Genomic DNA, 16,666 nt, shown 5'->3' with positions numbered 1-16,666 from the left:
TCAATGATTCTCCCTATTTTCATTGTCTTTGTCTTTTTATTGCTGACCTTCATACCATATCTATTACAACAGCTATTCAATTTAGTCAGAGAATCTTGCAGACTTGTAGCGGATTTATTTAGAAGTATAACATCATCCGCATAAAGCAAAGAGCTGACATTAACATCTCCAATTTTGATATCAGGTTTAATAGCACATTCCTTCATAATGTGATCCATATAGATAATGAATAACAGAGGGGATAATGTACATCCTTGTCTCACACCAGATTTAACATTAAACCATCTTCCTGTACTTCCTTCAATTCTAACTGCTGAATCACAACTCAAATAAAGACTAAGTATTGCTTGATATAATGCCCCATTGACACCATATAACTGCAGCGTATTGAATAGCTTCTCTCTTGGCACCTTGTCATATGCCTTTTCCAAATCGACAAAACTTAAATACAGATCTTTGTTATATTCCCATGCTTTCTCGACTATTTGTCGTAAAGTGAAGATCTGATCCTGACAGCCTCTATTTGGCCTGAATCCAGCTTGTTCTTCACCAAGCTTTTCTTCCACAATTCTTCTCAACCGTTTCTCAAGTATACTTGCATAGATCTTGCCAGGAACACTCATTAGGGAAATACCTCTGTAATTCTCACATTCAGTTTTATTTCCCTTTTTATATATGGGTACTATGAGAGCTCTACTCCAATCATCGGGAATTCGTCCCTCTGTCCAGGCTTTCTGAACTATGCAGGGAACACTGTAAGACTCTTATACCACCTTACTTCAGCATTTCTGGTCGAATATCATCTACTCCTGCTGCCTTTCCACATTTCAAGCCTTTGATGGCTTTTTCTACTTCAAGTATGGATATGTATTCCTGACTGCATGCCTGGTCAGTGTTTTTTATCACTGTGCTGTCATCACTGCTTGTTTCATTTAGCAGTTTTTCAAAGTAATTACTCCATACTTCAAGGATATCTTTTTCTCCTGTTTTCATTTCACCTTTATCATCTCTAATTCCTTTTACAGCACTCTTTCCTCCATTCCTAAGCTTCTTCAACAACCTCCAGAATATTTTGCCACCTTCTTGATATTTATTTTCTATATTCTTGCCAAAGTCCTCCCATGACTTTTGTTTAGCTAGTTTTACACACTGTTTAGCTTTCTTACATTTGTCTCTGTATTCTGTAAGAGTAAAAGCTGACTTATTTGCCAGGAACTTTTGATATGCTTTCTTCTTTTCCTTCACTGCCTCTTTAACTTCCTGTGTCCACCAGGGAGTTCTGATTTTTTTATCTTTGCACACAACCTCACCACATGCCTCTCTGGCAGAATCAATCAATGTTTCCTTCAGAGTTTGCCACTGAATCTCCAAGGTTTGATTCCTGTTCTCAAACTCTTTCATTTTCTTTTCAATAATATTTCTGTATTTTAGTCTACAGTTTACATCTGAGAGCTGCTCAACTTTTATTCGCTTTAAAACTTTCTTACATGTTATTCTTTTCAATATGAAATTCAATTTTATCCTGCTCAAGACTAAATAGTGATCACTTCCAATTTCAAATCCTCTGTACACTCTGGTGTCCTGCACCAGGGAGAAAACATCACTATGAACAATAACATAGTCAATGAGACTTTTCTTATTCCTAGCCTCTTCTCTCCATGTGAATTTGTGCACATTTTTATGTTGGAACATGGTGTTAGTAATAACCAGTCCATGTCCTGAGCAGAAATCCAACAGATATTTGCCATTATTATTAGATTTGCTCTTTTCTCCAAATTTTCCCAAAATATTTTTGTATGTCTCACAATCATTTCCTACTCTACTATTTAGATCCCCAACAAGGACCAACTTTTCCTTTTTCATTGTGTCAGTTGCTTTTTCTAAAGCCTCAAAAAATTCCTCCACTTCTACCTTAGTAGAACCTTCTGTGGGACCATAGGCACAAATAAGTCTCATTGTCCAGTTCCCCATTCTCAAATTCCTTTTTAATATTTTTAATATAATTTTTACCATCGTTACAATTTGTTCACATCCCTAATGTTTCTTAAATTGTCATATCTTTAGTATTTACTCAACTGTTTTATTTCTAACCCAATTCTTAGATTCATAAGTTGACATTCATTTAAATCAGGGGTGGCCAACCTTTTACATTCCATGCACCAATCTTTTCATGGACAAGTTCAGATGTGCCACGCAACTCTTGTACTCTTAAAAACTTCCAGTAAAAATATGTTAATATAGACATGATATATTGATTTAATATAAAAATGAGATTCTCTCTCTCTCTCTCTTCGTAACTCAGACTGAAATACTAACTTCAGTTTTTCCTTCTATTTCAGTCTGATGTTGTGTTTTATAGTGTTCTGTTTAAGATGATGTCTTTTATTATGTGATTATGTGAGAAAGGGTTTTCACAAACAGTACACAATGATTTTTCCTGATAGATTCACTATTAAATAAAAACTCATTTTCTCACTGTTCATTGAATTCATGTTTACTATCACATTCTGTTTTTCTTTTGCTCATTTTCTTTTGCACTGTGATGGGTATCAACATAAAAACAAGGCTTAACTTTTGAAAAAGCACAAAACTGCAAATGTTCAAAAAAGACAAACAAAACACAACTTCGTAGCATAGCATACGAGTATCAATTGTAAACTGATTGACAAAAACATGTGACTCACCGCTGTTGCTAATGCTTGGCACATCAGGACCAAGCAAGTGAATGGGCAAAGGATGGACATGAAACAAAATTGCTAAAAAATAATTACTGAGTTTTAGCTTTTTTTTATCTACAATCAGTTTTTGATTAATACTTTTTGCATAAATAGGCTTAATTTTTTATTATCATCATTGGGGTCCAATGTGCCATGGGTGCCATCCTTGATTTAAATCATGCCTATTGATTGATTGGCCATTCCTGTTCAACTGGCAGTCCACATTCCAGCTTTGTGGATTTTGTTGTCCATTTCTAAATTTAATTTGCTATCTTCACAAAAAAAAATTTTGGCTTAAATATCTAAAATATTTTTCTTATTGTATAAGTTTGCTGTTGAGACTGCAGTTGATATCTTCAGTGTTCCACTTTCATTGTTTTTGTCTTTTGATTACTGATTTTCATACAAATTTGTTACAACAGTTATTCAGTTCAGTAATCCCAAAGACTTATGGATTTATTTAGAAATATAACATCATCTGAATAAAGTAAGGAGCTGAGTTGAATATTTTCAATTTTGATAGCAGGTTTAATGGTACTTTCTTTCATAATGTGATCTATATAGATGATGAATAACAATGCAGATAGTGTGCATTTTTGTCTATCATCTGATTTTTTACAAGTCAACAAGAAGTTTTAAGGAGGTTTTAGGTGCACCATCACCCCAAATGTATGAATGGCATCCTAAGGATTGGTGGATTTGGGATTAATATAGAGTTAGTAGCTGGGTGGGTGATGTAGGAGCTTCTTGAATGGAAAAGAATGCCTAGTTATTTAGAAGCTATAGAGCTATTGATGTGATGTGTTTATGGCAGGAGAGGCTGGAGGTAGATATCATTCCAAGGGGAGAGATCTGATCCTGTTTGGTGATGTGTATATTACTGAGGATAAGAAAAGGTGAGCTGAGATCTCTTTTGTGAGAGAAAAGGTGCGTATATTCTGGTGGCATAAGGTGAGTGTTTAAGGCACTGGTTGCAGATTACTTAATGCTTGGGATATCTGAAAACGACATGGTTTGTCAAAGGAGTAGAATGTGTGGTGTGTGCACTGTCACCAGCAAAACTGTGGATAGGATTGATGGTGATTGAGAGAGAGAGTAGGTCATTTATGCATAAGAGAAAGAGGGTAGGTGATAGAATGGAACCCTTAGGTACTCCTGCATTGGTGGCAAAATTCAAAGAAAGGATGCCATGTACCATGACACACAGTGAACAACCAGAGAAAAAGCTAGCTATCGAATTGCAGAGGTGGCAGGTAGACTGAAGAAAGGCAGTTTGCAAAGTGGGCCTCAATGCCAAACAAGAACAGGAGTCTTGGAAATGTCAAGGACAACAGTGCATACTTTTCCAATCCTTTCTGAGGCATATGTCTTAGTGGTGGGTGATGTAGGCTAAGAGATCAGCCATGTATCTGGATTGCAGTATTCATACTGATGGTTACTGATTAACTAGTGAGCTTCTAGCTAGTTAAGAAGTTGACTGTTGATAACTTTCTCCATTATTTTGGAGAGGGTTGAGGTGATGCTGATTGGTTGGTAGTTTGATGGAATGCTTTTATCTCCCTTTTTTGGTATGGGTTAAATACCATGGATTGAGTTAATTGGGTCACATCAGAAATATCATAATTTGCTCCAATTAAGCGGCTACCCCAATTAAATGAGGTTGCATGTCAAGAGTTTAAAGGATATATTTACACAAGACAAAGTACAAATTTAGATATGTTTTTCATTATGGATAAACTTAAACAATTAGCTTTCATTAAAATAAAATATTTACCATAAAAATAGTTTCATTTATATACGTATTGAACATGCATGCAGTTAATGATGTTGTAGGAAGAATTGATTGAGCATAACCTGTTTTTTATTTTATTGACTGCATTTAAAGAATCAACTCAGGTATTTAGTACAGACTTATTACCTTCCTGCATGCAAGAGAGTTGTAATCCAGTAATATATATATATTTTTTTTTAGCCTCTTGGATAATCACTTGTGCTCAGGCTTGGAAGTGGCATCCTCATCACGTTCTTCTAATGGCATCATTCATGACTTTTCTTCTAATATTCTCTGATGTTTCGTTTCAAGTTTCTTCTCAAAATTTTCATTTTCATTATAATATGGAAGATGACTGTCAATGGACGCAATGGTTCACATCTAATAGGACTTCATTTTCACTATCGGCCATATCTGGTATATCCATGATGGAATGTTTAAAACAACTCTAAACAAAACAGTTGAATTATCTTATTGCTGATTCCTCACCAACTATTGGATAAACCATATTGCTTGTAAAATATTAACTTTTACACTGACCTTCTTAGCAGTTGTCAAGAACCAGTAAAATTTTTGTAGGTTTCAATTATAATTTCATGTCTAATTCATAAACCATTAAAAAAATTCAGATATCATTCATGCACTTTAGTTTGCATGGTACCATACTAGTAAACTCTCCATTCTGATCTTGGCCTGGTCCTTTTTCCAACAACTAATAGCATTTATTGATTAGTTCCTGGCATATTTGAACATATTTTGACTTGTTTGCACAATCTATTGCTTTCATTGATCCAAGTGCTGTAGCATGTTTATTATGCAGGGAACCATCTGGCATGGCACGACAAAATAGCCCTGTTTCGTCAGTATTGCAGGTGTCATAAGCACTAAATTTTTAAATCAAGATTTTGTAATTTTCCTAATGCTCCATGTAGTGTAGGTTACTTATGCTGGCCCAACTCGATGGCATTATATCCCAAATAAATGAAGCAAATTCATGTCCCAATAAAATGACTGCCCCAATTAACTGAAATTTCCTATATATGCTTGCTTCCATATGTTGGGATGGGTGCCAGCTGAGTCTAGAAGATAGAAGATATGCCAGAAGACTTTTTTTAGTGTCCTGGTTATTTAGTATTCTTGTGGTTTTTTGAATGACCATAGGAAGCAATTGCTGGCATGGAAGGAGGTAATTTACTTTTATCTATGCAGGAGTTGGAGAAAAAGAGAGAGCTTCCAGGAGAGTGGTGCAATCTGGATGAGGGAGACGTGGAAGTGCAGTTCAGCAGCTTTAGCTCTTACAAAAGACCGATTTGCAAAAGCTATCAGATTTTAGCATCCAATAGCTTTTGCAAGTAACCAGAAGGCAGGCATGACCTTCATTTGGACAAGAGGCAAGTTTTCTGCTATTGGCCTTTATGTAGTTGGATTTTCTGATAGTGTTGTTTTACATTTATTATGTACTTCAGCATAGGATAAGTATGAAACCGGAGTTCTTGATGCAAGCTACCTGCAGTAAGCCGAGTTTTCTTCAAGTGCTTTCGTACATCTTCTCTTGAAACTGGGCTTGGAAAGTCGACAAGGATTTTGGGATGAGGAATGAAAGTCTTCATGCCAGCAAGGATAATTTCTTTGATTCCTCATTGCAGATGTCTGTGTCAGAATAGTAGTAGTTCTGGAGGTCAGCTTACTTGGTACCTTTTCATAGTCAAAGAAAACAAGGTTGGATGTTGTCAGTGAAGGACATTTTGTGAGATTGGAAACTTTGCACAGGATTGCAATTTGAGTTGCCAAGAGGAGAGTTGACCTGTTTGGTGTATCTGGAAGGAGAACTGGTTAAAAATATCAAGAATATTGGAAAAGTGAAATGGGTGGTTATCAGGTAAATGTACAATTTGTGTTTAGATCACTGCTTGTAACAAAAACTTCAGAATCGCATCCAGCTTGATCAGTAGTGTTGGAGTTGGGAATATTAAGGTCATCTAGGAAGATGACTTCAGTATTTAGATAGCTGGATTGAAGATGGTTGAGCTTCATTGAGAGGAAGGAGGCCCATGTGGTTTTTCAGGGTTTGGAGACTGATAAATGCAGCAGAATCAAAAGTAGAGGATTCTAAATTTGGCATTCTCTGGAAGGCAGTGTCAGATTGCACAGAGGCCACTTTGTTTCAAAATGAATTGCAAACAGTATATCATTTGGGGATTGAAGGTGAACTTTTGGTTGATGTAGCTGCAGTTTTTGAGTTTCAAAGCAGATAATTTAGTCTCGATGTCTGTAAGTGGCAATGAAGTTGTTTATGTTGAAAGTTATGCTATGAATGTTTGTAAAGCAGGAGTGAAAGTCATTTTTGTAAATTCTGGTATGTTTGGAATATTGTGCTCGGTTCAATTTGCTTGAATTAATTAGTTGTCAAGAGAGATTTATTTTGATTGCAGTGTCATCTTCACTGTTTGTTTCATTTTTGACTTATTATTGGATGAAAGGAAAGAGTAAGATGCAGTAAAAGGAGACACTTGTAAACATGACCCATACAGAGAGCAACCAGTTGTAATTTCCTTAAATTATATAGTGAAAATGCATAACCAACGTCTAAGCCTTTCCACGAGAACAGTCTCCTTGCAATGCTGAGCATTGACAGTTCTTCCCACATACCATTACTTGGACTCCCTCTCCAGGTATGACCTTACAGAGTATGTGGCAGAAGGGTTATTTGCCAGTTGACTAGGAAGCCTCTTAACTCATTACTGACAGTTCATCATCATCAAATTCCTGATATATACCTTCAAGGGGTGTACAGGATATGATAGTACTACATGAAAAAATTTACATCATTACTAACATCCTATCTACAATTTTCCTCCAAATCAGTTTGTTAAATGTCAAGACTCCAATATTACTAGGTCTTAAGTATAAAGAGCTAATAAGCTTCATTTTGGCAATGAAAACATTACTTAAATTAAGGGGATATTAAATCCCACATAGTTTTAAAACCGAATAAGAAACTCAAAGATTGGAATCAGAGAGTTTCTTGCCGAATATAGTAAACTATAAAGTATCGGCGAACACTAGCGTTAGCCAATGCAAGTGATCCTAGTACGTAGTACAATACTGGGCAGCTCGTTGCAAAGGTGGAGGAAGAAGTTCAGATCGCTATTCTTAGGTATTTTCCATAATGTAAAAACACATTTCCTAGGAAATGTATGCTGTTATTACATTATGGAGGGAAGTCACTACCCAGACCGGTTTCAGCCTTTTTTGAGGCTTCATCAGTGAGTAGCTAGACCTAATACCAAAGTGTATAGCGAATACTAGGACGAATACTTCGTCGCTATACACTTTGGTATTAGGTCTAGCTACTCACTGATGAAGCCTCAAAAAAGGCTGAAACCGGTCTGGGTAGTGACCTCCCTCCATAATGTAATAACAGCATACATTTCCTAGGAAATGTGTTTTTACATTATGGAAAATACCTAAGAATGGCGATCTGAACTTCTTCCTCCACCTTTGCAACGAGCTGCCCAGTATTGTACTACGTACTAGGATCACTTGCATTGGCTAACGCTAGTGTTCGCTGATACTTTATAGTTTACTATATTCGGCAAGAAACTCTCTGATTCCAATCTTTGAGTTTCTTATTCGGTTTTAAAACTATGTGGGATTTAATATCCCCTTAATTTAAGTAATTACTAGGTCTTATATTTCTGTCTTCTAAAGAGAAGACAGAAATATAAGTTCTGTCTTCTCTGATAACTTCTGTTTTCTAATGCATTTCTGAATGCTGAATTCTGAAGAATTCGGCATTCAGAAATGCATTAGCAGAGCTAATCTCAGGTGGTATGGTCACTTAAGCAGAATGGAAGAGGCCATACCACCTGAGATTAGCTCTGCTAATGCATTTCTGGATGCTGACAATATCAAGTTCTTTCCTAATATCCTTGTTTTTAATATGATATTGCCATTGATGCCATCTATTCATGCCCCTAATCTTTCTCTCATATTTTGCAGTCTCTAGTCTTTGATCAAGTGTTTTACTTCTGACCTAGCTCTCAGATCCATAAGTTAAAATTGGCTTGAATACTGTCTTGAATACAGCTAATTTAGTGTTTTGGCTAATTTCTCTCTTATTCCATATAAATTTATTCAGTTGACTTCCTATCATATTAGCTTTGTTGATTCTGTTGTCTATTTCCATGTTTAACTTACCATCTTCACTAAAAATCGGGCCTAAGTAGCTGAAATGTTTTACTTGTTCTATAAGTTCTCCATTCACAATGCAGTTCATATTTTCAATGTTTCTGCCTATTTTCATTGTCTTTGTCTTTTTAATGCTGACCTTCATACCATATCTATTTCGACAGCTATTCAATTTAGTCAGGGAATCTTGCAGAAAGCAAAGAGCTGAGATTAACACCTTCGATTTTGAGATCAGGTTTAATCCTTTCCTTCATAATGTGATCCATATAGATAATGAATAACAGAGAGGATAATGTACACCAGATTTAACATTAAATCATCTTCCTCTACTTCCTTCAATTCTAACTGCTGACTTACAACTCAAATAAAGACTAAGTATTGCTTGATATAATGCCCCATTGACACCTTATAACTGTAGCATTTTGAATAGATTCTCTTTTGGCACCTTGTCATATACCTTTTGCAGGTGTACAAAACTTAAATACAGATCTTTGTTATATTCCCATGATTTCTCATTTATCTGTCGTAAAGTGAAAATGTGATCCTGACAGCCTCTATTTGACCTGAATCCAGCTTGTTCTTCACCAAGCTTCTTGTCCACAATCCTTCTCAAACGTTCCTCAAGTATACTTGCATATACTTGCTCTCATATGGGTACTATGAGAGCTCTCCTCCAATCATTTGGAATTTGTCTCTGTCCAGGCCTTCTGAACTATGCAGTGCAGCCACTGTAAGACTTTTATACCTCCATACTTAAGCATTTCTGGTCGAATATCATCTACTCCTGCTGCCTTTCCACATTTCAGGCTTTTGATGGCTTTTTCTACTTCAAGTATGTATATGTATTCCTGACTGCTTGCCTGGTTAGTGTTTTTTTTTAACACTGTGCTGTCATCACTGCTTGTTTCATTTAGCTGTTTTTCAAAGTAATTACTCCATACTTCAAGGATATCTTTTTCTCCTGTTTTCATGTCACCTTTATCATCTCTAATTCCTTTTACAGCACTCTTTCCTCCATTTCTGAGCTTCTTCAACAACCTCCAGAATATCTTGCCACCTTCTTGATATTTATTTTGTATGTTCTTGCCAAAGCCCTCCCATGACTTTTGTTTAGCCAGTTTTACACACTGTTTAGCTTTCTTACATTTGTTTCTGTATTCTCTAAGAGCATGAGCTGACTTATTTGCCAGGAACTTTTGACATGCGTTCTTCTTTTCCTTCACTGCCTCTTTAACTTTCTGTGTCCATAGAGTTCTGATTTTTCTATCCATGTACACAACCTCACCACTTGCCTCTCTGACTGAATCAATCATGGTTATCTTCAAGGCTTGCCACTGAATCTCCAAGGTTTGGTTCCTGTTCTCAAACTCTTTCATTTTTTCATGAATAATCTTTGTGTATTTTAGTCTACAGTTCACATCTGAGAGCTGCTCAACTTTTATTCTCTTTAAAACCTTCTTACATGTTCTTCTTTTCAGTATGAAATTCAATTTTATCCTGCTCAAGACTAAATGGTGATCACTTCCAATTTCAAATTCTCTGTACACTCTGCTGTCCTGCACTAGTGGGAAACATCATTATCAACAATAACATAGTCAATGAGACTTTCCTTATTCCTTGCCTCTTCTCTCCATGTGAATTTGTGCACATTTTTATGTTGGAACATTGTGTTAGTAATAACCAGTCCATGTCCCGACCAGAAATCCAACAGATATTTGCCATTATTATTAGCTTTGCTCTTTTCTCCAAATTTTCCCAAAATATTTTTGTGTGTCTGACAATCATTTCCTACTCTGCTATTTAGATTTCCAACAAGGACCACCTTTTCCTTTTTCATTGTGTCAGTTGCTTTCGCTAAAGCCTCAAAAAATCCCCCACTTACCTTCTATGGGACCATAGGCACAAATAAGTCTCATTGTCCAGTTCTCCATTCTGATATTTGCCCACATCACTCTACTTAGGACTGCCTGCCATTCAAGAAGATTAGCCTGGTATTTAGTGTTGAATACTATGGTTACTCCTTCTTTTCCTTGATTGTCATTGCCTGAATATAACATTTTGTATTTATTGCTCAGAAAGATCTCACCAGTTTTTGTCTTTTTTGTTTCAGTCACCCCTATTATGTCAATCTGGTACTTATCTAATTCCTCAGCTAGCTCCATTTCTTTTCTATTCAGGCTTCTTATGTAGATAGTACAAATCTTGGTACTATCAACATTGTTCCAGTAGCTGAATTTTCACTGTTTGCACTGGTTCCCTGGCAAAAACAACAGGGGGGCGGGGCTTGTTTAACCAGGCGACCCCAGCTGGCATAAAATTCTGTCATGTTGTACCATCATTTGAAATTTTGGTTTAAGCCAATAAGAATACAATTGGGTCAGCTAAATCCCAAATTGCCAGCCCATCTTCATTTGTTCAGTATCCAGGTAGATACCTAACATGGTGCACCATGAGAAGGTGAGGATTGGACATTAGGTCAGAAGCCCTGGTCAGTTCTCCACATTCCTTTGAAGGTTATGTGGAGGTCTCCTCTCAGTTATATAGCTTTGACCTTTAAGCACCCCACTGATCGTTGTTTAGTAAATTTTTTCTACATAGTGGTTTATTTATAAACCTCTGGGATGATTTAGAGAACTACCCATCTACAAAAAAAAGATTGAAAACTTATAGCACAAATATGCAACTCATAAAAATTATTACAGATTTTTACTGTAGAGATGAAAAAGTCTTGATCCATTTTTTATTATCTTACAGTATATTGCATTTAATGAACATATTTTGATCTTTAAAGTTTTTTTTTAAGATTTTTACTGTTGCATTGAAATATTTAGGTTGTTAGATTAAGTAGCAAAATATTGAAGATTTTTATGTAATTTAATGTTCCTTTTATTTCTTCCCATCCAATAAAAGATGGCAATATCTGAAAACTATCATACCATGTCTGATACTACCTTCAAGGCTCTCCGTCGACAGCTACCCGTCACCCGCACCAAAATTGATTGGGACAAAATCCTGAGTTACAGAATTGGATCTGAATTAAAACAACATTAATTGTAAATTATTGTACTGTGTCATGTTATATCTTCCAAAGGGCTCCTCTTGGTCTAGTTGATATGAAAGAAAAGGGGTATATACATGAATGTATATTTTTGCTTGCATTGCCCTAATTTGTATATTTTTTGGTCTCAGTTTTGTAAAATAATTTCTCTTGTACTAGTGATATAGGCTGTGTTTTACTTCATAATCTTGTTGAATTTTTCCCCCTTATATTCGGTTGTAAGAAATTTTGCTGTATTTATAAACTTTGCTATGATCGAAACATATCTGGGCATTATTTATGTAATATAGGAGCTTAGCCATATGCATAAAAAAAGTTGATACCTGTTGTTTGTTGTAGTTTAAAGTTAATAAATTATGAATTTTTGACAGCTGACAAATAAACATTAAGCATTCATATTTTCATTGCAGTATAATTTTAATTATTGAAAACTGTACAGTTTTATATGCTCTTGGTATAGATGAACATTTGGAGACGTAAAATTTCATCACAGGTAAAACATTAAGTTTATTCACGTTGAAATACTTCATGAATGATATTCTGTAGTTAAGTAAAGTTTTACTGGACCATATTCAAAACTTCTATTTTTTATACTTCTAACTCTGCAGAGGCTTATATGTAGTTTATTTTTTATACATTCCTTCAAACTTTCAAATATTTGATTATTTCTGTTAATAAGAATTTAGGGAAAAAATTGGATGTATAGTTACTGTGATAAAATATTAACCATGAAAAAAAAAAAAAAAAAATTGAAATTTTTATTTCTGTTGTAGTGAGTAAATTAACATATTCTGATAAGTATTAGATCTAAAATAATCCAGGACACCAAAGAGAGTTAAATTAAAAAATAAAAATAATGCACAAGAGCTATTTTATGCATATTACATTTTTTTTTCTTCTAGATTTTTCATTTAATATATTAAATATTCTTAAAATATTTGTGAAGTTTTAAGTCAAAACAGATAATAAAAAAAAATAATAAAACAAAAGTTGACCATTGAGTCAAATAATAATAATGTACTAAACAATTTATACAAAAAAAAAAAAAAAATAAAAGCATCAACCAAATATTTTATTTTGATTTCTGACCAATTAGGTAGTTTGTTCCTATATAATGATTTAATTTCTTAAAATTCACAGATTTTGTGGCCAGGAAGATTTCTAGTAGTTGACTATGATAATAAAGCATTCTGGCTGGTTCAACTATGCAACATATTTCAACTATTAAACAGTACACTACTTGTTAAGCATATGTTTTTGGAAATATCTCCTAAAAATATGTGAGTAATAAATGGATGCAAATACATCAAGCATTCCACTTAAAGTGCTAGATTCCTTTAAGTTTAGATTATTTTAGTTCAATAATTGTTACTATTACCAGGAAATACTTTTCCCCTCCTTTCTTTTTCTTGCTTTTTTTTATTTCTCATTAAGTAAACCTTATAGTATATGTTTTTTAATTATTTTAACTAACAAATTTTATAATTAATACTTGTCATTGTTTCGAATGTTTGGAGATCAAAAATTTAAGTTCTTGAATTTATTATTATCCAGGTCAGATCTTAAGGTGGTCAATAATATGAGAGAAGGAAAAAAAAAATAGAACAAATTTAAATAAGCTGTAAGATGATATTTTATAAAATGTATCTGTGTAGATATTATGGAAAAATGTAGATTTCTTGGTTTGGTTGTGCATTTATTGTTGAAATCTTGTGGTATTTACAGTGTTGATTTTGCAGTAAACATTAATAAAAAAAAAAAATGCATAATTGACAATAAATCAAGCTTTCATTAATATGTCCTCAATAGCATATTAAAAAATAACATGAAATAACACAATTTGGAAAATCTTCTAGAATTTATGTGCACCAATAACATAGTGACCATTTGGATTATGCTTCCCTGAAGAGTTTAGCAGATTTCCCCTAGGGTGAATAAAGAATTTAATATATTAAAGATTAAAAGTGAAACTTAACGTTAGGAGAACAGGATAATTTCTGTTGTTTTGATCTTCCCATACATCTTCCACATATCTCTTCTTTTGCTATTTCACACACATGCACCCATGCCAAAACAGGAGACCACACAGCCTGTTTCAGGCCAATCAGACTGCATTAGGTCAAGAAAGAGGCCAGGGGTGGCAATATACTGGTATTGGGATTGTTCTCGTGGACGACATCATTGGGTCCATGAGAACACTGAAACACACCTTTGATTGCTAATTCTTATCTATCTGGGAATTACCTTGTAAGTTGAATAATATGGTGACAGTGTAGCTGAATGGATCTGGACTTTTTCAGCAAGACAACGCATTGTGTCTCTGTTTATTTATGCAGTAACAATGTGAGATGGAACACATCTTGTGACATGAATTATATCGTGCTCCATGTCCTAAAGAGGTTTTGACAATGCCCTTTGGTTTGAATCCTGTATAGGACGCAAAGAACCTTTAGCAGGACTTTTCAACTGAAGATGGGTTAGCTGGGCTCATATGTTTTTTAGAGTGTTTTTTTCTCTCAAAGGCTTGAATGTTTCATCTCTCAGAACAAGCAAATCAGCCAGTAGAATACACTCGATTAAAATACATAATACACTGGTATCATAGCTCAAGTTGCTTCGGCCATAAATCTAAATAAATATAACCATGTCACAAAGATCACACTGTGCAAACATGGTTTGAAGAGCATATCTATGCATTCTCCTGGGTGCCTAATTCTCCTACTTCGAATCCCATCAAAAACATGTGAGATTGTGTGGAATGCAGCATCTGCTAGTAAATGCCAGTGCCTTGCTTGGTCTCTAACCTCCAGGACATTATCCTGTCTAGTTGGACCAGAATACCTCAAGACACACTTTTGTAGTCTAGTGGAGACAATGCCAAGACAGATGTAAGTGGTTATCCCAGCCCGAGGAGATCCAACGTACTAGTGGTCATAATGTTTTGGCTGAGTGTGTGTGTGTATACACACACACATGCTTTTAGTCTAACTTTTAAGATGTAATGAAACTTAAGATGCAAGTACTATTTCAGAGTAGTCATTTTTATATAAGTAGAGCTATTTGTTGAGCAGTGCAGAGCTTTTTTTTTTTTTTTCCTTTATATGCAGTAAAATTCTGATGTAATAATTATGGTCTGAAAAATTCTGTTTTTATGAGTTTAATCCATGTTCAGTGTAAAAATATTCACTTTCAACTGGAGTAGTATTTCCATTATATTTGCTATAACAAATGATTTTGTTTAATATTTGTGATTGTATATAAGTGTATTTCACTTAACAGTGAAAAACACTTTAAATGAAGATTAGTCCCAAGTGTTTTGTCTCTTTTATTGGAGTCAATTTCTGTACACAACTTCAGAATGTTTTCAAAAAATCTTTCTTGAAACACAGAAAGCAGCTTTTGAATACCCATATGTGTGTCAGCACACTTTTATTTCGCTCTGTTTTGCTATGATCTCTTGTTGTAAATCAGCATTTTCACATCTTAAATCAAATGCCTTGTGATGACAGATGCTTATTCAAAAAACTGAAGTTGGAGTGAAAGATGAAATTCATAGTTAATGACACAAAATAATTCAGTTGTTTCCTTGTTTTTTTCTTCCTCTTTTGTTGTATAATAAATTTAAATAGAGAAAGTTTTTAAATTAAAATTCACTCTTTAATGCTTTCCTTTGTTTTCTTTTGTATTTTTCAGTTAAAAATTTATCACTGGTGGTTTTTTAGTAATAATTTTATATAAATTAAATTTGACTTTATAAAATAAAAGTAATTCATTAGAATAATAGATTGCTATTCTGTTTACTAATGCCTTTAAAAATACATAATACACTGCTATAACAGTATATTATGTATTTATTACTTTTATTCCACAAAAGGAGTAAGCAAAGCCATTTAGTCCTAATTTTTTAAGACTGGTGGGACCAATCTTGACCTTTAGATGTGAATGACAGTTGGCCTAGAGTATTGATTTTCATAGACATCTGACAAGGAAGAATATTGCTGAGCTGCCACCATCTTGTGATCCCTAATACTAACACTATATATTACTGTCTTAAATAGTGTGAATTCTGTGGTTAGTATATTGAACTGATGGATTAAAAACCCAAGTTTATGGGAGGAAAAACAGTCAGCAACCAACTGTAATCAAATGATGGTCTTTCTTCTGGCAGTCCAGTGCCTGGATGTAAACCCATTTCCACAGGACTACACAGACACCAGTGAATACAATGAATTAATTTTTTCTGGCACTTTTTTTTTTAAATGAGGACTTGTTTTAACATCTGGCAAAAAGGGATTGGAAATGTGGTCACTTTTTAAGATTGCATGCAATTTCTGCTATCCAATTAACTTACACCTATTATGGATTGTTTCCAGCCTGAATTTGTATGCAGTGTTTGCTAGATGCAATGTAATATTACTTTAACAAAATGAATTACAATACATATAGTTCACTTTTTGAAGAGCATTTAGCACATTGCTTGAAGTTCTTTATAAGCACATCTTTAATGGGAATTTAGACTCAAACTAGTTTATTTATTCAGTTATGTTATATATCTGCACATTTTAGTCTTTGTTTGATAATTCTTGATTTATCCTGTTTCTTTCTTTTTATGCTGTAGTTCCTGAACTGCAGTGATTATGAGTATCATTTGGTATGTCTTGATATGCAAAATATACTACCTGAGAATGCATGCAGTTTATACATATGTTGACTCCAATGTAAGAGGTGAAACACTGGCTGTAAATAGAATTTTAATTGAACCTTTTTTTGGTTACTGTAAATTCACTGCAAACCAAATCATGCAAGATGAGTAACATTCAAACAAAGCACCTAAATGTATCAGCCTATCATAATTGCTGTTTTGTTATTTTCACAAAAGTTTGGTTATTTTCTGTATTAATGTAAAATTATATCTAGTAACATTTCTTG

At 34.3% G+C, this 16,666-nt stretch overlaps 1 protein-coding gene across 1 annotated transcript in view; it reads left to right on the top strand.

Moving 5' to 3' along the window:
- LOC150110132 (F-actin-capping protein subunit alpha-like) overlaps positions 1-12,336 on the top strand; it is a 123,877-nt gene extending 111,541 nt beyond the window's left edge. Inside the window, exon 9 of the mRNA XM_090391625.1 lies at positions 11,590-12,336. Within this exon, the coding sequence (XP_090247751.1) occupies positions 11,590-11,730 (141 nt within the window). The 3' untranslated portion in view covers positions 11,731-12,336. The remainder of the gene's footprint in view (positions 1-11,589) is intronic.
- Positions 12,337-16,666: the final 4,330 nt, after the last annotated feature.

The sequence above is a fragment of the Typopeltis vanoorti genome, chromosome 1 (genome assembly GCF_054136105.1).
Source record: "Typopeltis vanoorti isolate ZY-2024b chromosome 1, IOZ_Tvanoo_1.0, whole genome shotgun sequence".
Taxonomy (NCBI): Eukaryota; Metazoa; Arthropoda; class Arachnida; order Uropygi; family Thelyphonidae; genus Typopeltis; species Typopeltis vanoorti.
This window is presented reverse-complemented; position numbering and strand designations above follow the sequence as displayed.